The following is a 23,146-nucleotide window of genomic DNA, read 5'->3' on the forward strand; positions in this document are numbered from 1 at the left end:
AGGTTGAAACAAGCACTGGAGACCCAGTTATAGCACTTAAACAATAAAAAAGTCAGATTTTCATGATATGTCCCCTTTAAGTACAAACATACCTTTCAAAAACAATACCAGTGTGCATCTCGAGACAAAACAATGGCACTGAAATATGTTAAGATATGTCATGGCAAGATGTTTTTAAATTATGGCAGCTCAAACATGCATTTTAGTCTGGGACTAGGATAAGCCCTGTCCGGGAAACCACACCTATGTTATTTTCTTCAATATCATATTGCTTGACATTGATATTTTAAATACATAAACTGTCCTGTTCTCTGCAGAGACATATTGAATAAATCCGAAATAATATATAAATAATATTATATACTATCGATAACAATATGTATATTAACACAAGTAATGAAAAAAATATTTGAGCGGGTATAAAAAGAACTATGAAGACAATAAATATTACTTTTTTTTTTTACTATAGTTCTGCACAAGTGTGGGTTATGTATTGTACAGATTATATATTTTTTTAAATTATATATTTCTTTTTTAAAAAAAAGATAAACAGATATTGAATGTTTGTGTTGCCATTTAGTCAAATTCAGTACAAATGCTTTACTTTTCTGTTCTTCCTCTCCATGTTTGTTACAGAGCTATGACCTGTTTGGACAGGTAAAGTTACCTAACATGTTATTGGCAAACAGGTAACTTACTGGGTTACTATTTAAGTAGAAAAATATGTTAATGATCCTTATTTTGTATGTGAAAGAACAAGATTAATGTTATATTTAATAGGTCATCGGTTGATCTTTGTTTACGTATGATTCATGTGTGCTACTCATTGGTCTGCAATTTAGCAGCCTGCCAAACTCTAAAAAGAGATTATTATAGGTGAGATGTACCCTTTCAAATCCATTACATCATGATGTGATAGCTCTTTGTGTGTCTGTTCAGGTTTGTGTCAGAAGCATGTCCAAAGTAGCTATTTGAAATGCTCATAAATCTGCCAAAAAATGTTTTGATGTCTATATTTTCAAGGTATGTCAGGGTTAAATTGAGGGTATCCAATCTACGGTCCTGCATAGTTTAGCTACAACCTCAAACACACCCGCATGTCATTTTTAAGTAATCCTGAAGACCTTGATGAGCTGGTTTTGGTTGACTTGAGTTGAAGCTAAACTCTGCAGGACATGCAGTGGCATACTGGCATATGGAGCAAGATTTAGATTTTAGATCTGCCTATCCAAGGACATTAAGTGAATCAGGTAAAATTCAGCCTGTACGTCTTCTCCAGCAATCTCAAATCAGGACATTTCACAAGCCAGGAAATTCGACTCATTGTTCAGATAGGTGGGATTAACATGCAACCCCTTAGTCATGAATATGATTGTGCTGGAATGACGACAAGATAGTGTACACTTATGATATTGCAGTAATGCTAACGGTAGAATTACTCATTGAATTAAATACTTAAATGAATTCATAATGTTTACATGTAAAATTTAACTAGGTATAGACTTTATGGTGGCTTTTCCTTCATTTTATTTTCTAATATTAGAATCTAATGCCATGTCCCTGATGACTAGGCACCTCCATAACAATACATCCTGCCTCTGACACTATTGACATATAAATCACACGTGCTTTGATCAATGTATTATGTAATCATCATTTCTACAGGATGTATATTACGAGTCTATCAGTCTGAATCCACGGGGAGGCGCTAATGAGCAGTCATTGATCAAGAAGCGCTCGGAAACTCCCTTTAATTCTCACCTGGAGCTTCTTCAGGATTAAAAAGCGAGGAGGAGGAACTCAAGACAGAGGACACAGTCTGTAAAGACTGATCTCTGACTGCTCACTGCTTTCCATGGAATAAAACGTTTTGTAGGAAAACTGGAATATTGCGGAAATGTCTCACCTGAACTTCACAGGGCAGATGCACGTGGACTGTCCGATGTAAAGGATTTTACAGCCTGACGAGGAAACGGACGGATCCGAAAGTTTAAGAGGTACCTAACTTAACAGCCCTGCCTAATCGTCACATATCATATCTCTTCTTATTATTTTGTTTTGAACGTTTAAAACCCGATCTAATGCACTTAAAGAAGAAAAACACTACGAGGTTTGATAATATATTTAAAGTGCTGCCGCCTTATTGTAAATGCGTTTAGTTTTGAGAAACTTTTATTTCAGCAGTGTGCGTATTTTTCTTTCACTTTTAAAAATGTATTTTCACTTTTCATACAGAGATATATAGGTGTATGCATATGTAATTTATAAGTCAGTAGTTTTCAAACTGGGGGCCGCCAGATGGTGCTAGGGGGGCCTGTTTTATGACTTAAATTTGGTCATCAAACTTCAGAAAAATAAGGATATCAACTAACAAAACTATTTAATTTAATTCCTAAATGTTAAAGTCAAATTTTTATGTCAAGTATTTTATTTGGGGGTTGCACTATATACAAGAGGGGGCCCAAATCTGACAAGTTTGAGAACCAGTGATTTAAGTTGCTAAAATGCAGATGTTGTGTTATTGTGAATTGAGTCTCAAAACATTTGTAGTTCACCTTGAGTGGGTTTGTATATTAACCCAAAACAGATAGGAGACCTGCAGGGATTTGGAGGAAGAGGAGGGAAAAGAACGACTCCAAGCACCTAGAACATTAGAGCTGTTGTTGATCATAGTTGACTTGTGGGAGGGCGAGAGAGAGAGAGAGAGAGAGAGAGAGGGAAGGAGAGTGGAAAAGAGAGAGAGAGAAAGGGAGACTGAAGGTATTGTTGATTTTTGGGTGTGCCTCTGTACCCGTCAGGCTGCCATGCATGGGCTTGTTTCTGTAGAGATTCCAGATCAGTTGCGCAAGTGTGTGCAGAAGCTTGAGGTGTGTGTATGTGTGTGTGTGTGTTTGAGATGGATTGAAGCCACATCACTGCCCTTATGTAGGAAGCTATGCATGGAAATAAAATGCTAAACTGACTTGAGTGGCACTGTCCCTTTAGTTTAATATATGACTCATTTACTTTTCTCTTATCTTAAACAATCACACACACCCTACTTTGGTGTTTATAGGTTTTTGCGCAGCCACGTGGTGCGGCCTAAGCCGGTTGGTATGTTGATGAATCCTGATATCTGTGGACATTTCGGAGTAACCTAAATACAAAACCTTTATTCTCTTAAATTATAATAATTGGTTCTCACAAACGTGTTTTCTGAGACTGTTTGAGTGTTTTCCCACACTGCAAAATGTTGTTTTTTTCTGGAAAAATAAAAACTGGTTTCTCTTTGGCAGCTGATCTGAGATAATGTGACAGACAATTGCCTGGTTTCGCTCCAGGGCACCTTGGTGGTGAGGTAACCCCTTATAAACTTTTAAACTGGCATATCGGATGCATTACCACCGTGCTGCCACCACCACCCAACAGATTGATCACCGTGATAGTTTAATCAACATCCTTATGCTTTTATCACTTTTTTTATGTATGTTTCCCTTTGTGGAGGAATTTATTTGTATGGTGTGCTAAAGTGGTTTTGATCTTTAAACCACTCAATGAAACTTGTTAATCTGGCATTTGATCATTGTATAATCAGTTATCATAACTTCAGGACTAATTAGGACAGGCCTGTATGCTCAAGGATAGTTAGGCAGACGCTGACTTTTTTGGGATTATATGAGAGTGAAATGTAACAGAAAGTGAGACGGTTTTGGATTAAATGGATCTAAATTAAAAAGTGATTAGTTGTGTTCGTTATGTTTTTAAATAAAAGGATAATGAAAGTGTTAACAGTATTCTTACCGTTTTGGAATCCATTCAGCCGATCTCCAGGTCTGGTGGTATCACTTTTAGCATAGCTTAGCATAATCCATTGAATCTGATTAGACCATTAGCATCGCGCTCAAAAATAACCAAAGAGTTTTGATATTTTTCCTATTTAAAACTTGACTCTTCTGTAGTTACATTGTGTACTAAGGCAGATGGAAAATTAAAAGTTGCGATTTTCTAGGCAGAAATGGCTAAGAACTATAATCTCATTCTGGCGTAATAATCAAGGACTTTGCTGTCGTAACATTGCTGCAGGAGGTGGAATGATATTACGTAGTGCCCAAAAAAGTCCCTTGCTATTGACTGAAACTAAGGGGACTATTTTCGGCTGCTGCGTAACATCATATACATCAAATAGGTAAAATATCAAAACTCTTTGGCTATTTTTGAGCGCAATGCTAATTGTCTAATCAGATTCAATGGATTATGCTAAGCTATGCTAAAAGTGGTAGCGCCGGCCCCGGAGATCAGCTGAATGGATTCCAAAACGGTAAGAATCAAATGTTTAACTCTAGGGGAGCTGGAAAATGAGCATATTTTCAAAAAAGTGGAGTGTCCCTTTAAGTATTAATGTTGTTAGGTGTGAAATGATGTAATGGCCCGGCGAGCATCCATCCATAAAACCATCACATTAGAAATCTAAAGGAAAACAGGATGAGTAAAGGCGGCGGTGATGATAGAAAAGGAGGAGCTGGAGGAGGAACCCATATGAATTATACAATTATCAGTCTTTCAGGAATGCTGTTCCTGCGTCCAACAAGCTGCTGCAACGCTCCTGAACGCAAACGCACACACATAGTTAAACACAGTTAAGACTGTATATGGGGATGAAATTAGACAGAAACATAATACAAGACCTCTTATGAAAGTGAATTTGTGATTATATTTCATCATATTAAAAAATACACATCGCTCCAGGGAATTTATTTCATGTCACACGGATCTCTAATATTAAAACCTACCCGGGGTGGTCTTCTCATATTCATGTGTTTTGTGTGTGTTCGTATTGTGCCATTGCGCTAATATACTGTAATAGTAGCTGTCAGAGAAAACCGCCACTCCCATGCGGACAGTTAATGTGCAGTTAGCATGTCTGCACTTTTCTCCATCTGTTCCTCAAGCTGATCCACAGGGGGACTGCAGCCCTCAACACTTACAGGGGAATTCCTCCTCCTTATCCCAGAATTGCAAAAGTTTTAGCTTTGCAGACGCCTTTCTCAGACAGACATTGTCGTGTCTCACACAGTTGTGATGTTGCATGTAGTTGCCAAGTAATGGCTTATGTGTAACCCACTCAAGATGTATCACATATGAGTTAATGTCTCCTCTCTTAGACTGGAAAACCCCTCTGTAGGAGGAATAGCTGTTTGTGTAACATCTAAACCTGAATGGTGGACTCAAACATACTGTAGTTTACAGTCTACAGCATGCTTTGTATTGCGTGCTTTTGTGTGTATGTTAATGGGACTCCAGCTTTCCTGGTTTTTACCCCTCAGGCTTTTGATCTTCCAAATTTCCTGTAACCCACATGAACACAGATACACACCCTCACCTGCTCATCTCTGCTGCAGCTTATGCAGGTGTGCTAAGCCACGTGTCATTCTCTTGCACTTGACAAAATGTGCCGTATTCAAGGCCATTGCATATACTGTGCAATATAGAATACATTAATTTCATTGTCAGTATAAGGGTGTCACGATTTCGATTTCAAATCAAAATCGTTCGAAATAAAATCACATTCTCAAACTTCGAATTAAAAATGAAATTGTCGATGCTGCCACACCCCCATATCACGTCCGGCTTGCCAAGCGGGAAAATACACGTGGTGAGTCCTGCGAGTCAACCTCCTCCAACTTCGCTAGTTACACACAGTCAAAAGATAGCATGGCAGATGCAGAAGACACCACGCAAGCTGCTCTATACATGGGAAACAAAAAACAGCAGAACAGAGCACGCACGCGTGCACAGCCGAGCGGCGTCTGTGCCAGGGCCGGTTGTTTCTCTGAACTGAGATCTGTTTAAGTTTCACAACAACTTATTTCAGTTGCTTAAAGGAATATTCCATTTTTTAAAAAGAAAAATCCAGATAATTTACTCACCACCATTTCATCCAAAATGTTGATGTCTTTCTTTGTTCAGTCGAGAAGAAATTATGTTTTTTGAGGAAAACATTGCAGGATTTTTCTCATTTTAATGGACTTTAATAGAGCCCAACATTTAATACTTAACTCAACACTTAACAGTTTTTTTCAACGGAGTTTCAAAGGACTCTAAATGATCCCAAACGAGGCATAAGGGTCTTATCTAGCAAAACAATTGTCATTTTTGACAATAAATATAACAAATATACACTTTTAAAGCACAACTTCTCGTCTAAATCCGATCCAGCGCGACCTAACGTGAATGCGTAGTGACGTAGGAGGGTCACGTGTTACATATAAAAAACGCACATTTGCGGATCATTGTAAACAATAAACTGACACAAAGACATTAATTAGTATCAGTTGACATACAACAACGTAGGAACGGTCCTCGTTCTCAACACTTGTAAACACTGGGGCGGAGTTTCGTGTTTGTCCTCTGTGACCTCTTGACGTCATGATGTATTGCGTGGGGTCACGTTGGCGGATCACGACCGGATTTAAACGAGAAGTTGTGCTTTAAAGGGGATATTTGTTATTTTTATTGTAAAAAATGACAATGGTTTTGCTAGATAAGACCCTTATGCCTCGTTTGGGATCATTTAGAGTCCTTTGAAACTCCGTTGAAAGAACTGTTAAGTGTTGAGTTAAGTATTAAATGTTGGGCTCTATTAAAGTCCATTAAAATGAGAAAAATCCTGCAATGTTTTCCTCAAAAAACATAATTTCTTCTCGACTGAACAAAGACAGACATCAACATTTTCGATGACATGGTGGTGAGTAAATTATCTGGATTTTTCTTTTAAGAAAATGGAATATTCCTTTAAGAGTTACGAAAACAGCATTTAAACATGACTTATTGGGGTATAGTCTCACAATCTCGTCTGACGGTAATAAAATTGCGTTTTTAAGGTGCAAAGTACTGACAGGAATGTTCATCTGACAGGAAGTTTCATTTTATCAGGTATGTGCGTGTACCATGTTTTTCCACTGGCAGGATGACTAACATGGCAGGGCATCTCCGGGTTCAAGGTCAGATATTATATTTTGTAAACGTCTAGTCTAAAAATGGCATAGCATTTTATTTGTGCTTTCAAAAAAAAAGTAAAAATTGAGAATTGAATCGAATCTTGACATTTGAAGTGAAAATGTAATCGAATTGAGGATTTGGAGAATCGTGACACCCTTAAAACGTCCGCTGTGATGTTTTAAGGGAAATGGGTATAGTTCACCTAAAATGAAATTCACTAAAACTGTATTTTACTCACCCCCATTCCATCTCAGATATATGTGACTTTCATTCTTTGGTGTGTATTAGTACATGTTAAAGATATGCAAAAGGTACAAAGTAAACGATGACGTGAGTTATTGTCTCCAACGTAAATCTCTTTTCTTGGACTACAACAAACACACAAATTGTCATTGTAGGCAACAGTTTACTTCATGGTATTGGTGATGTAGACAAGACCGACATTATCATAACTCCTCTCGCTTGACTTACAGCCTATAAGTTAACTCCTGTTAGCAACCGAATCTTTTAAACATGGTAAGAAGCGTCACTTTTCTGGCTGACGTTTCAGACCAATCACAACGTACTGATTAGCTAGCCAATCAGGTTTTGTACAAAATCCATCCGTTTCAGTAAGAGAGTAAAATAACCATAAACCACACAAACACATTGTATTATACCAAATACACAAAATAACATTGTTTTTTAGCAATGAAATAGGTGCTCTTTAATATTATGTCATGTTATATGGTGATCAAAATATCAAAAGCTCCAAAAAGCACCATCATAGAAGTAAGGTGTCTTTGCAAGTAAAATATATATGTTTGTGAGATAAAACGGTTCATTTTTTAGCTTATTTAACAACATAACAACATAGAAATGTAAACCAAGCAGAATTGAGAAGTTCATTTAAATAAGGGGGCATGTAGATTATGTGAAATCCTATTGGTTCTCAACCATCTCCTGAGAAAACGCGCTTGAGATCTTTCTCAAGTACCAATAATATTAATATTGTATTATGTATTAGTAAGTTATTAATGCTTTGCTATATTTGAATGTATCGCTTGTATCTTCTTGTTTATACACTGTAAAAATTCCTTGTTGGACTTACATTTTTAAGTTTAGTCAAGTTGAGATTACAATTAATTTCAACTTTCTTAAAACTATAAATCATAAAAAAAGTTTAAATAACTTAAGATAATTCAACTTTATTTTTATAATTTATAGCAACTCCTCACTTGTTAAAAAAAGTTAAAATAAATGTAAATAATTAAACTAAAGTTAATTAAACTTAAAAACTTAAGTGCAACAAATATTTTTTTAAAGTGTATACAATTATTTGTGCAAATTATTTGTGTTCAGCTGAAGATAGGAAATCATATAATTTACATTTATGCCATGGGCTGGAATAAAGGTAAATTATATGATTTTCTATGTATTGAAGAAATCTTCAAACTATTTCTGTAATTTATTTGTTTTGCCTCTTTTTTTTCTGAGATCCTGGGTGAAAAAAAGGTGCATTAGCACACTTAGTTTAAGTATACTTCGTAAATTTTCATGCACTAATATTCTTACATAAGTTGTCTTTATTAAAATAGACTAAGGAACATTTAAGTGCACTCAACTTTATTGACACCATTTATTTTAAGACACTAACAAATGAATTCAAATATTACTGGTATTAAGTATACTTTAACTACTTCTGAAGTAGAAAAATTTTATTAAGCACACAAATAGCAATTTACTGCAAATGTACTTGCTAGTATAAAAGTATATTTTTAGTGCATTCAAGCGTACTTTGTTTTATCTAAGATAACTAGGCATGCATTCAATAATATTCCTGTTTAGCTTAGGTTTGAATCCAGGGAACACATATTGATAAATATGTATACGTTATAAAGCCACTTGCATATAAAAGTGTAAATGTTAAATGAGGTCATATGTCAGCTGATGAAAGGTTCAAATTACTGCACGTTATGTAGTAGCCTAAGCAAAATTGAGAAGATAGCCTTGTACAGTGTGCTGTGCATTTCCCGCGCTTTTGCACACGTTTTTTGGGAAGGTTGAATTCGTGGAAGAAATGAAATGGTTGAAATGTTTTTGTGTGGAACATTTGAATCCGCCCTAAACTGTTACTAGATCATATGACACACAGACACACCTTGACACCCCGGTAGGAACAGCAGTACATTCTTCTCAGGCCTGTGAGAGTTTCTGTATGGGAGTGTGTAATTGTGCGCAGGTATGCTTGTATATGTGTTAGGATTAAACTTCAGGTGAAACGAAACAGACCTGTAATGTCATGCAAATAGGATCCTGACATGTATTATAATCATTTCTAATTTTACGTAACTGAATGCAAATGAATCACCGGCGCATTCGCAAAAAAGCATGCGATCTGCCATGTGAGTCTGTGTTTATACCTCTACTGTACCTAGATCAGACTGATGTGATAACAATAAAAAAACATGCATTTAACTCATGGCACTTCTGCATGCTTTGTTTGTTTCTGTGCGTTTCCAGAGTGATGAAGTGAGTCAACATACCGTGATCTGATTGGCCCAGTGATCTGATTGGTGGAGTGATGCTAGAGATCTGACAACTTTAATGTGAGGATGTCTCCTTCACACATACACCCCCTTATGATGCGTCTTTGCTGTTTATGTTTAACAGCAGCATCATTTCCAAATTGCGGTTTACTTTATGCATTTATATCCACGTGATGTTCAGTCCTTTGTGAATGTGTGTGTGTCTCTAATCTTAGTGATATAACCTCCCTGGGTAAATACATCTGATGGGTGTGTTTTTGCCTGTTTATTCAAGATATCTGTGTTTAAATGCTTTACACATAATATGCGTTTGTGTACAGTATGTGGTGTGTATCAGTAACTGTGTGTGTATTTGTGAGGGTGGAGCGGATGACTAGGTGTATAGGAATGGTGTTTGTAGCTCATTGAGTGAGTATGATTTAAGATGATTAAGTCAGACCCAGGACCTATAATTTGTGTTTGGATAACAAGTTTACTTTTTATCAATTTTTTTTTTAATCAGGACATGCATATGACTGTATGCCTAAATTTAAGCATTTGTTAATGATAGGTGTAGATGAAATGGCCAAACCTGTTCATTAGAAAGAATGTTCACATACTTTTGGTTGTGCAATGTAATTATTGCATATAAGAATTATAAGACAAAGGTGAATTACGAAAGATATTATAAGTAAATGTTGTCAAGCATATGGGCAAAAATTTGTGATGGGCATATATTAATCTAGATTAATCTCATACAAAATAAAAGTCGTTTTTGCATAAAATATGAGTTTTTGCTGTGTGTTATTTTTAGGTAGCCTATATATAAATACACACACATTCATGTATGTATTTAAGAAACATTTGGGTGATTCTCACGAAATCCAGATTTAGAAGGCGTCCAGCATCAGAATTTTTAAAAAGCCCTTGAAGCCAATTTTTTTGCACATATAAGATTAAGGTCTGAACTTACTATAACCATTATTTTTAGAGCATTTAAAAAATATTTCCTATAGAATTATTTAAATTGTTTAATTAAAACTTAACATTACCGCAACATGATATTACATTAAATATATGCATTTACAAACTCATGTTTCGGTTATGAGAACTAAAAAATTATCTAGGTAGTATGACAAACAAAATTTTTACTTTTATCTGGAGCGAAAAAATAAGAACTGCTTACCTGGTAGCCATCTTGAGTGTCACAGTCAATTTTTTTTATGTTAGTTCCTTGAGGGCTTAAACAATGATTGAAAATTGTTGTGGAGCGTGAGAAAATTGGTCTTGGACACATTTATATTCCTTATTATTGTCTCTACATTTACCAATGATCACCAAATACCACATGTTTATTTACTGTAAATGTTTATAGTACCACATGCACTGAAGCGTTTTTTTTTTTTAGATGTTTTAATTATAAATATTTCCATGTCAAAGAACCCAAATCCAGTCATGGACACGTTGCAGTAATGACAAATTTCCCCTTAAATGTGGAAACAAAATTGGTTTGTATGATGTCATTTGAAATCATGTGCAAATATTACATAAAGAGATGTTTGTAACTGTATGCAAACATCTGTATAATATATATATATTTTTATATTCTATATTATATTTATATTCTATATTATATATTAAAAAATATACATTAAATATATATAAATAAAAAAATTCTTAAATGTGTGATATGTATATATATGCATATATGTATGTGTGTGTGTGTGTGTGTGTGTGTGTGTGTGTGTGTGTGTTTAAATATACATAATATTTACACACTGCACAAACTCTCATATTATGCAACAAATTACTTTCATTTTGTATGACATTAATCTAGATTAATCTATGCCCAGCACTAGCAAAAATACAATTGCAGTAGGGCTTCATAAACATGTGAAGAAATTGACAAATAAATAATCAATCAATCAATCAATTCATAACAACTAATCGCACCTAATCTTTTGCAGAAAAAAGTTTTTGTTTAGATCATATAAGAGTGTGTACTACGTATAATATTTATGTTTATATAAGTACACACACATGCATGTATAATTTTTAAGAAAAAAATTATATGTTAAGTATTTATATATAATATAAATGTAAACATTTAAACATTTCTTAAATAAATGTCTGTGTATTTATATATACATAATTATTATACACAATACATACACACATGATGTAAACAAAAACTTTTATTCTGCAAATGATTAGTTGTCATGCAGCTCTAAATAAAAGGTAAAGTACAAGAAGATACAAAAGTTGTCATTGGTACATTTTCAAAAAGTAAACTTTTGTAACTAAAAGGTGCACATTGGTACCCTAGATAAGGTACATACTGGTACCTCAGGTACATATTTGTACCAAAATGGTACATATTAAGACCTTCCGTCCAGTGACAACTTTTGTACCTTTTTCTTTGTAACAGTAAAAGAATCGACATATTTGGACAACAGGAAATCATTATTTTCAGCTAGCTATACAAGACACTTTTAGAGAAGATATTATATTTTTACGGCCAGCCTGTGACATCTTGTCATCCAAGATTATTAAAATAATAATTATTAATAAAATAATAAAAATATAAACATTTGTAAAAAGCAAAAATAATGACTTTGGACACCAAATCACCCATATACTGTAGAGGTGTAGTGTTTGAATGTCCTCTTCCTTCAGTCTGTGGATTTACCATTTGTGGTCATGTAAATAATGACAGATGTTTGATTTTCTATGAACTTTATTTTTATTTATTTACTTTATTATACTTCTGTTAGCCCAATTGGTAGAGCTTTGCATTGGCAGCTCACAAGGATGTGGTTTGATCCCAGCAACACACATACTGAAAAAAACGTTTACCTTGTAATGCACTGTAAGCCACTTTGAATTAAATCGTAAATGTAATGCACTTTTGATTTTGTGACAGACGGCGTGATGTCTTCTGGCCGTGAGTCTGTGGGGGACCTGATTCCTCCGGATATGCTGCAGGTGTTCAACGAGGAACGACAGGGCGGCAGAGGCAAACGGGCCAGGAGACGGGCGGGATCCTTGAGCCGTGCTTTCAAATGGTTGAAAAGACAGCGCAGGAAAGCCCGCCGCAATGTTACGGAGTTACAAGGAGACCTGCTCGACCATGGATCACCTGTGGAGTTACCACCCATTACACTTAACACAGGTAATACTTTTATCACCACCTGCTTCTGTAACAGGAAACACCTCTACAAGCTTTTCAGCAAGTGTTTTTAAGAGTATCGGTGGTTTTTAACTTAGATGCCCTGCATTCTTCATTTAATGTGTGTTTTGTTTCCTTTTTACTTGGAGGAGTTTTATCTTTTGCATTACTAATATCTAAAACTAGTTTTGCATTTTTCCATAACATAAACTGGTTCTGTAAGCAAATGTTTCTCAGGGAAAGAAATAACGACGTGGGTCCATCTTGTGTTTTGAAAGAATGTAGACGAGTGAGCCTATCAAAACAATATAGACAATATAGGTCTCATCGGACGCATGCACATACGTTCTGGCAGTTTTGCGCCTGAACCGAGTGAACTTTTAGTCTGTATTTATTTATCAGTCTAGCTAGGGGCTTAACTGATCTCTGAAACAAATACCTTGTCAAAAATGAAATGTTTTGGTTTGGTTAAGGCAAGGGGAGATAATGAGCATGGATCACAACTCAGTGGAGAGGTTTGGCAGCCAGACAAGAATTCAAGCTAACATTGTATACATTAATTTTACACAGTAACATCAGCTCAGTGTAATATTTGATATGCGTAAGATATGATATAAATATATATATAAACGAAGGTAATTTACTTCCTTTGTTATCAAAAACAAACTACTGTAAAGGTTGTTATTGATTCTATGTGGAAGTTGCGCTTAGTCCACAAAAGCCGTTTGTTTATGTTGTTTCTAAACCGTCTATATCACTAATATATTGTGATCATATCATTACTAATGTGCTTAATACATTAATGGAAAATCAATTTATATTGATTTATTTATAAAAAATATTTATTAATATATTAGCATTTATAACTTATTTATATTTTACCATTAGAAATATTTCTGTGGTCTGTGACTAAAGATTTTACACATACGGGTGATTCTCACGAAATCCAGATTAAGAAGGTGTCCAGCATCAGAATTTTTTAAAAGCCTTGAAGCCATTTTTTTTGCACATATGATTAAGTTTTGAACTTACTATGATCATTATTTTTAGAGGATTACAAAGATATTTTCTAATATTATCATTATCGCAACATGATATTACATTAAATATATGCATTTACAAATTCAAGTTTCAGTAATGAGAACTAAAAAGTTGTCTAGGTACTATGACAAACAAAATTTCAACTTTTATCTGGAGAAAAAAAATAAGAACTGCTTACCTGGTAGCCATCTTGAGTGTCACAGTCAATTATGTCCCTTAAATTTTTTTTTTTTTTTGAAAATGTTAGTTCCTTGAGGACTTAAACAATGATTTAAAATTGTTGCGGAGGATGAGAAAATTGGTCTTGGACACATTTATATTCCTTATTATTGTATCTGCATTTACAAATGATCACCAAATACCACATGTTTCTTTACTGTTTATGTTTATAGTATAACATGCACCGAAGCTTTTTTTTTGTTGTTTTTTTTTTAAATTATAAATATTTCCATGTCAAAGAGCCAAAATCCAGTCATTAACACGTTGCGGTAATGAAAATTTTCTCCTTAAATGTGGAAAAAATAACAAAATTGGTTTGTATGATGTCATTTAAAATCAGGTGCAAAATAGTTCATGAAGAGATGTTTGTAACTGTATGCCTTGCTCTTTTGATACTCTTACTTTGCATTTACTTTTTTATCAAAATGTTTCATGACACCTCATAAGTCTAATTTCGCAAGAATCACCCATACTGGTGGATTAGCCATTACCAATGCTGTTACCAATAATGTTAGTTTATGGCAGCTATGCTGTGGTATAAAAATGTAGTTAAAGATATCACCGACAAATGAAACTTCTCTCATCATTTACTCACTCTCATGTTGTTACAAACCTGTAAAAATGTCTTTGTTCTAATGAACAAGAGAAGATATTTTAAGAAAAAAAATTATCATGAGCCCTATTCACTTCCTAGTATGGAAGTCAATGGGGTCTCTTATCAGTTTGTTACAAACATTCCTTAAAATATCTTCCTTCGTGCTCATCAAAACAAAGAAATTTATTTAGGTTTGTAAAAACATGAGAGTGAGTAAACGATGACAGAATTTTCATTTTTGGGTGAACTATCCCTTTAAAAACTATATGTTGGACCAACGAAGGCTGACATGTCAAGTGACCTTTATTCTTCTCTCAAACTTCTCTCAAATACCAATAATATTGAGTATGTGTGCTAACGCTAGCCTTGTTTGCATTGTGTTTATCACAAAGTCACAAGTTTTTCCGAGTTGAAGTATAAACATGCGGTGAAGATAAAGGTTTGCCCTTTCCTGAGGTCACACGAAGTGCTGTTTGTGATAAAGTTTGTTTGTGTATTTTTCTCTGTCTGCAACAATACGTTTGTGGTGTAGCTTGCAAAAATCAGTATGGGATATACAGAAATGATTTCTTGGTTTGAGGTATTGTATGTTTTCAATCTCTTTGTGACCTTTGTGAGACTACACCTCAACTCCACCCATTTATTGAAGCGAGAAGCCACTTAAACACACAGACACACACTGGACTGAAAGAACAGATTGTGGCTTTTATGATGATCTATACGGTGCGTAACCACAAAAAATAAACAGCTTTTATGTTATGGGCCTGAGGTCATGGTCGTTACCTGCTGCTGACGGATTATTCAAACACTTCGCTTTTCCCTTTATCATTAAAATGAAAGTTTGACATAGAAATTGTGTAAACTACCTGCAGATCGACTACTGTACCTGATGCAGACTGGGAAAGGTGGCACAACTGTGTATTTGTTCCTGTGTGTTTCTGTGACATTTGTGGAAAATAAAACATTTAAATTACTGAATAAAACCTTTAAAGTAAAACCTAAACATAAGAGGCTGATTCAAAAATGCTCATTTACACGAAAACATGTCCGACACACTTGGAGGTTTTTGCATTTGAACTCGTATTTTTCATGTTAATTTTTCCTGAGATACAAGTACAACTATATTCCTACTTGTAAACATAGCTTTGTAGACTATACTTACCGTTTGCTCCTTTGACAAAATGTTAAATGCTTTCTCCTTCGTAATTCAGTTTAGATAAAAGCATCTGCTAAATAAATAAATGTAAATGTATGCTGAATTCAGACTTGGATGGATAACAGCAGCTTTACATTGGGCCTGATAAACAATTGTAATCTATCATGAATGTGTTTCATCATCTTTTTTGAGGGTGTGATGTGATTGTGGTTCTTGTGAATGGCCGTCTGTATTGACTTTCAGAATGTGTCACTTGGCTAAATCTTAAAGTGTGTTTGGTAACCTTGATAAGATTATCAGCTACTGTTCCCTTCCAGTATATTTCCAACACATAATCTCTGAAGAGTATTGATTTACTTATTAGGTGAGTTGGAGTACATTGCTGAGCTCGATGTGGTTTGCTCTCTTGGGAAAGGTAACAATTTGTCTTTTTCTTTAAGTGGTCCTGTCCATGCTAAACGTCAAGTGTCCTTGGTGGTTGCTTAAGTTGCAAAAACACATCTTAAAATACATTTAAAAATAGGTAACACTTTACAGTAGGGTTGTATTTGTTAACATTAGTAAATGCATTAGCTTACATGAACTAACAATAAGCATATATAGCAATAGTTAATGTTAGTTCATTGTGCATTATCATTGTTAACAGGACAACCTTTGATTTAAAAAATAAATATATTTGTAAATGCTGAATGAACATAACATAAAGTTAATAAATGCTATATTGTTAGTTTGTTAGCTAATGCATTATCTAATGTTAACAAATACAACTGTATTGTATGGAAGCTGTGCGAGGTCATCCATGTTTTTTTTTTTTGCTTGCTTGTAACGACTTAATTTCTCGTGATCTCAACATAACAAAAGTTATTTTCTTGTTATCCTCACACAATAATCCAAATGTCATAATGTAATTTCTTGTTCATAATATTTTGTGTATTTTGAAGGGGACTGTTAATGCTTATGAGTCGGGGTCTTCGCTGTTACCACACGTGTAGCTAATTGCCGATAGACTTAATAAATAAATAAAGTTGGACGTTTGATGTTCGTGAATTAAAGGATCCGTTTTCTTTAAAAAATTTACTCACCACCATATCACCCAAAATGTTGATGTCTTTCTTTGTTCAGTCGAGAAGAAATTCTGTTTTTTGAGGAAAACATTCCAGGATTTTTCTCATTTTAATGGACTTTAATGGACCCCAACACTTTTAATGCAGATTAAAATTGCAGTTTCAAAAGACTCTAAACGATCCCAAACGAGGCATAAGTGTCTTTTATAGAGCAAAATGATTGTCATTTTTGGCAAGAAAAATAAAAAAATGCACTTTTAAACCACAACTTCTCGTCTTCCTACAGTCCTGTGACGCGCCAGCGCGACCTCACGTAATTACGTAAAAAGGTCACGTGTTACATATATGAAACGCACATTTGCGGCCCATTTTAAACAATAAACTGACAGAAAGACATTAATTAGTATCATTCCACATACAACGACGTCGGAACGGTCCTCTTTCTCCACACTTGTAAACACTGGGGCGTAGTTTTGCATACGTTGTCCGTGACCTCTTGACATCATGACATATTGCGTGAGGTCAAGCTGGCGCGTCACAGGACCAGAGGAAGATGAGAAGTTGTGGTTTAAAAGTGCATATTTTTATTTATTTTTTATTTATCGTTTGGGTAGATAAGACCCTTCTGCCTCGTTTCGGATCGTTTAGTGTCCTTTAAAACAGCAATTCTAAACTGCATTAAAACTGTTAAGTGTTGGGGTCCATTAAAGTCCATTAAAATTAGAAAAATCCTGGAATGTTTTCCTCAAAAAACATAATTTCTTCTCAACTGGACAAAGAAAGACATCAACATTTTGGATGACATGGTGGTGAGTAAATTATCTGGATTTTTTTAAGAAAAGGGACTAATCCTTTAAGAGATCATCTTTAAAGTAATAATTTACTACAGTGTTTTTTAAGAGTTTGAATAAATATCAAAAATTGAAAAAATGTGCATTATATCTGACAACCATGTTGGCCTCTGTGACACTTTGTCATCCCATTTAAATGCTGTTAAAAGTAGAAATGTGTATATTATGGAGTTACTTCAGAGACAGTCCCTGTATCCACCACTTTTAAATTGGTAATTATTGACACTATTTCAGCTTGAGCGAATCCCTAATCGAAGTAATATCTCATTTGTTCTTCCATGCTTATTTAGCAAAATATGCTTTTGCTGTTTACAAACAAAACAACACGTAATATGGAGTACACGCAAGCTTTAATAACATCACAGGAATACAACTTTTGTTATCTTAAGGTCACAAGAAAAACAAGCAAGCAAAAGTAAATATAGTACACAACCTGTCTCGGCTTCCGTAGTATTAATGTTTACCAAAAAAATATAATATAACTTAATAAAGTCTGTATTCCTGCTAGGGTGTGTGCTAAATACATTGGTTAGTGCGTGTATTTCCAGCCTCAGGTTGCCTTGGCACAGTCCATGACAGGAGTGTTTGTTCCAGTTCCCAACCTCAAAGTATTAACCCTTATCTTAAACAATAGCTATAGTGCCATTTTAGCAAGACCCATTAATAAAAAGGTCATACTAGGAACACGCACAATATTGTGTTTTGTATCCTGTATCCCAGACCTTGCAACGCAAAAGCTTCCTGCGGGATGTTGCTGGTTCAGTCCGAACAAAGAACAGTTACCTAAAACTGACTTCCCATGAAATGTTCAGTTTTCCAAACAAGTGACCTTCTGAATTTGCCTTTGTCAGTCATACCTTGCCACCTTTTTGACCACTGAGCCCATGACAGTTTAGGAGATGAAGACAGAGTTTATGTGTGTGTGTGTGTGTGTGTGTGTGTGTGTGTGTGTGTGTGTGTGTGTGTGTGTGTGTGTGTGTGTGTTTATTGTTATTAATGGGTGTGTTTGTGCAGAATTCAGAGTATGTGTTTAAGCAGAGTATTATCCTGATGATATGAAACAATGAACGGGTGTTAAGTTGGTAAAACTGGTTCTTTGTTTGGCATCTGTGAAAGGAACCCACAACAGCTCTGGGCCAGTGGAAGACCGAGTGAGAGAATGATTTGTGGTTTTGTTCTGTTTAAAGGTGTCCTTTTATGCCTTGTCACAGTTTCAACTTTATGTAGTGTGTAATGTGGATGTATGAGGACATAAAAGGTCTCCCAAGTTACAAAGTTCAAAGTCAATTTCAACCAGAGATATTCTCTTTAACAGAAAACACTTTTCAATACTAAAATAAACGGTTTGTTAGAACTACCATGCACTTCTTTCACCTATGCAAACATCACAATATCACTAATATTACATTTTAACCCAAGACATGTTCAAAAAAAAAGGGGTTGATGCCTAGTTAAGCTGCTTTAGTAGTGTTGCCATGTCAAAGGGACCCTAATATCACCCCTCTGTTCAGCTTTTCTAAGACAAAGAAATATTGATGTACTTTTAATTGCAGGCTCACCTTTTAACTTTTATAATTGGCCGTACACAACAGAAGCTAATTTAATTATGTATGTAATTTACTGACGTAAGAAGTAAATGTAAAAACACAATTGGGTGATTCTCTCGAAATTAGACTTATGAGGTGTCGTGAAACATTTTGATAAAAAAGTAAATGCTATCAAAAAAAGAAGCATACAGTTACAAACATCTCTTCATGTACTATTTTGCACATGATTTTAAATGACATCATACAAACCAATTTTGTTATTTTTTTCACATTTAAGGGGAAAATTTTCATTACCGCAACGTGTCCATGACTGGATTTGGGTTCTTTGACATGGAAATATTTATAATTCAAATATCTAAAAAATGAAAAGCTTCAGTGGATGTTATACTAAAAACATTTATAGTAAAGAAACATGTGGTATTTGGTGATCATTGGTAAATGTAAAGACAATAATAAGGAATATAAATGTGTCCAAGACCAATTTTCTCATCCTCCGCAACAATTTTCAATCATTGTTTAAGCCCCCAAGGAACCAACATTTTCAAAAAAAAAAATGTTGTAAGGGACATAATTGACTGTGACACTCGCGATGGCAAGCAGGTAAGCAGTTCTTATTTTTTCTCTCCAGATAAAAGTTAAAATTTTGTTTGCCATAGTACCTAGACAACTTTTTAGTTCTCATTACCGAAACATGAGTTTGTAAATGCATATATTTAATGTAATATCATGTTGCGGTAATGATAATTTTTGATTATTATAATTAAAAAATGTAAATTTTTATATAGGAAATATTTTTCAAATGCCTTAAAAATAATGGTAAGTAATAATATAGTAAGTTCAGACCTTAATCTTATATGTGCAAAAAAAAAACTGGCTTCAAGGGCTTTTAAAAAATTCTGTAGCTGGACACCTTCTATATCTGGATTTCATCAGAATCACCCAAAAAGATGCAAAATTTGCACAGGGCGGTGCGAATGACGCGAATTGGGCGGATTTTCAGCTTGAGTTGAATATATTCATGAGTCATGACACAGTTAGACAAGTTAAATCCCATGAGTAATACTCACACTCACGTTTGTTAACGATTAACATAGGTTGCAAACGCAAATTTTGCATGTTGAAGTAGACTCTGTATGACTAAGCTTGTGCTATTTAATGTGCACGTCTGGTGTGTAATATCTGCGAGTTGCCCTACACACGACGCGGCACTTCTCGCCTGGTGTGCTGAATGATTTCTAACATTGCATCCAAAATGTAGAAGAAAGGGTGCAGGGTTGTTCTGGTCAACTGTTTATTATTTGACTTGGGCTCAACTTGATAAAGCAAATTTCATTGCATTGTTAGTTTTTACAATAATACTACACCGGTGAAGCTTGTGATTATGGTAATAGGTGGGACATTTCTGTAAGGTGGTTGAGCCGATGACAAATTGGTCCAGCTTAACCATTCAGGGGTAGATGTTTTGAAGGGGGTGGGGTTTAAAGAGACACAAGCTACAAAAACTATTAGACCCCAAAAACGAAATAAATACTTAGTAAAATGGCATAATAGGACTCCTGTTAGGGATAAAGAATTATTGCTTTTTGAGATACAGCATCTATATTGATGTTGATGTACGTGTTTATCTAAGTGACCCTTTCTAGAAACCAGCTTGTGTCTTTCACAATAAACTTTTTTTTGGAAGTTTTGTGTGTTTACTGCAGGCTCTTCGAACTGCATTTGGTACATGTTAGCACATATAAGGCTGAAGTGTATGTTTTGGCCAAAAGCAATGCACATCTCACCTAGCAGGCTTTAATGCACGTCTGCAGCTCTGCATTCACAGGGATACCATCAGTGTAAAAGAATTATTACTTTGTGTCTAAACATTTTAATTTATTAGCATTAATTGTCATATTATTGATGTATTTTTGATTCTTGCAACTGTGACTGTGTTTGTTAAATCCAACTAATCCGAAAGAACAAGTATCACATTACTGTCATATGATACAGGTGTGTCAGGCAGAAGTTTTTCTGTCAGCGTTCAGAAAATCAGCCATGACTAAAGATCTGTGTGATGTTTGATCTATCAACATGCTTTTATGATTTCGTATGACAGGGCTCAACGCAAATAATTTTTTATACTGGCCCAGTCGGGCCAGTGGTTCAGGTTTTCACTGGCCCCAATGAAAAAATTTCAGTGTCACATATTTAAAAACAATTATTTAAAAGTCAAATATAATTGTATACATATACAACAGGCATGTTCCAACGAAAAAAGGCTCCTAACTTTTCTGCTTTACCTGTAAACTGACAGCAAATTGTGCACAATATAGCAAAGTAAATGTCTGCTTTCAAGATGTTAAATAATTTTCATTGATGAAAATATATTTTAGTGACTGAGGGTGAAGCACTGGCCTGATCGGGTGTGTGACAATACTTTTTACTGGCCCGAACGTCTCTCGCGCTTGCCCCGGGCCACCGGGCAGTCCTTTATGTGGATCCCTGTATTAGCTTTAACTGAAATGCATTTGTCTCTGTAAACCTTGGATTTGATCGTCATTATTTATGCTTTGTGAAGGATAATGCCTCAGGGACAAACAGACGGTGTTCCCACAAAGATTAATTCAAAGACCCGTTCCACAAATCTTGTGAAGTGACGGGCTTTATTTTGCCAGCTATTTTATTTGTTTCAGCATCGACCGTACATGCAAACGACGTGGCGCTGCAGGTAAAGTTTCGGTGCTTAGCATATTTTTGCTTAACAGAAAATAGTAGGCTACTATAAACCTGTTTATCAACACAATCTTTTGTAATGTCTGCGTATATGAAGCATTTTCACTTTGTTTTAAAAGACGTCGTCTATCAGGCGATGCAAGTTGGCACAGGTCAGAGACGAGATACACAAACACATCTCTACTTCAGTCAGACTGAACAGAGTAGGTGCAAATTGAAACATTTTGATGCAAGTTAAATAAAAGTGATGCCTCTATTAAGTTACTTTGTAACATATTTAAAAAATACTTTTACTTTCAAATCAGATTTCATGATGGCGAATCAACAGTTAAATAAACGCCCTGTGTGCAAGCTCAATGTATGCCTTCCGTCACAGTCTGTGTAAACTGACTTTATACAATAATTTTCCAAGTAAAATAAGATATGTAAATGGCCCTGTTAAATTCAAGTAGATACCTCTGCAGAGCGTATACCTCTGCAGGTGGGAGGAGCTTACATCAAGTAGGCTGGATTTCCCAAATGGGTTGGGCTTGCCTAGCAGGCTTCAGCTAACACTTGGTGTTTTCAGCCTTTGTTTACATGACGACAGCATAGTTTATGTCAAGCCCTCAAACTTGAAAATGTTGCTGTGGTTTGAGTATAATATTTGTTTCTGTAAGATGGGACAGACAGACTTGAATCACCACTTAGCAGGGATTGTGATGCTTTCTGGCTTTAGAGCAGGTAACAAACCACACCTGCGTGATGTCATCAGACTCAAAACACCAAGGATTTAGTAAGAGCATGGATTAGCGACAAGGATCAGACTCTCACTAAATACTTGATGTTTATAGTCTGATGACATCGTTTACATGACGACCTCACACTTTACAGTATGTCAAGCCTTTAAACTTTAAAACTTGTTTTTTGGGTTTAGGGTACAATGTATGATTCCATAAGATTGAATAGTCCTGAAACCATACTACCTACAGATTCAAAATATCACGTATTTACACTAAGCTGCAAGGATTGTAACAAAACTTCCACACTACCGCCCATAACATTTAAATAAACCCATCAAAATCCTCTAGAGATCTGTACAGCCCACTTGCGGCTGACCCACCTATTTGCAGTTGGCTCCGACTTCAGTTTATATTGAGGGACAACTTTTCGGTATCTCTCTTGATTCCAACACGGAAGTGAACTGCAATACATCAACTGGCCGCTAAAGACAGGCTCCAAAAGGAAGTCAATCCTATATTTTTACAGCCTGGTACAAAAAGAAGTCTACATAGCTAATTTTGCCTTACATGATTACCCTCATC

The 23,146-nt window shown here is 35.2% G+C and overlaps 1 protein-coding gene across 2 annotated transcripts in view; it reads left to right on the forward strand.

The window, feature by feature from the left end:
* The first annotated feature begins 1,775 nt into the window (after positions 1–1,775).
* Positions 1,776–23,146, forward strand: part of LOC135786796 (uncharacterized) — a 31,076-nt gene continuing 9,705 nt past the window's right edge. Inside the window, exons 1-3 of one of the 2 annotated variants that reach the window (XM_065296377.2) lie at positions 1,776–1,997; positions 9,481–9,566; positions 12,409–12,657. In XM_065296377.2, coding sequence (XP_065152449.1) covers positions 12,417–12,657 — 241 coding nt within the window. In that variant the 5' untranslated portion in view covers positions 1,776–1,997; positions 9,481–9,566; positions 12,409–12,416. The remainder of the gene's footprint in view (positions 1,998–9,480; positions 9,567–12,408; positions 12,658–23,146) is intronic. The other variant, XM_065296376.2, reaches the window with a different exon arrangement.

This window comes from Paramisgurnus dabryanus, chromosome 20, assembly GCF_030506205.2.
Source record: "Paramisgurnus dabryanus chromosome 20, PD_genome_1.1, whole genome shotgun sequence".
In the NCBI taxonomy this organism is placed as follows: domain Eukaryota; kingdom Metazoa; phylum Chordata; class Actinopteri; order Cypriniformes; family Cobitidae; genus Paramisgurnus; species Paramisgurnus dabryanus.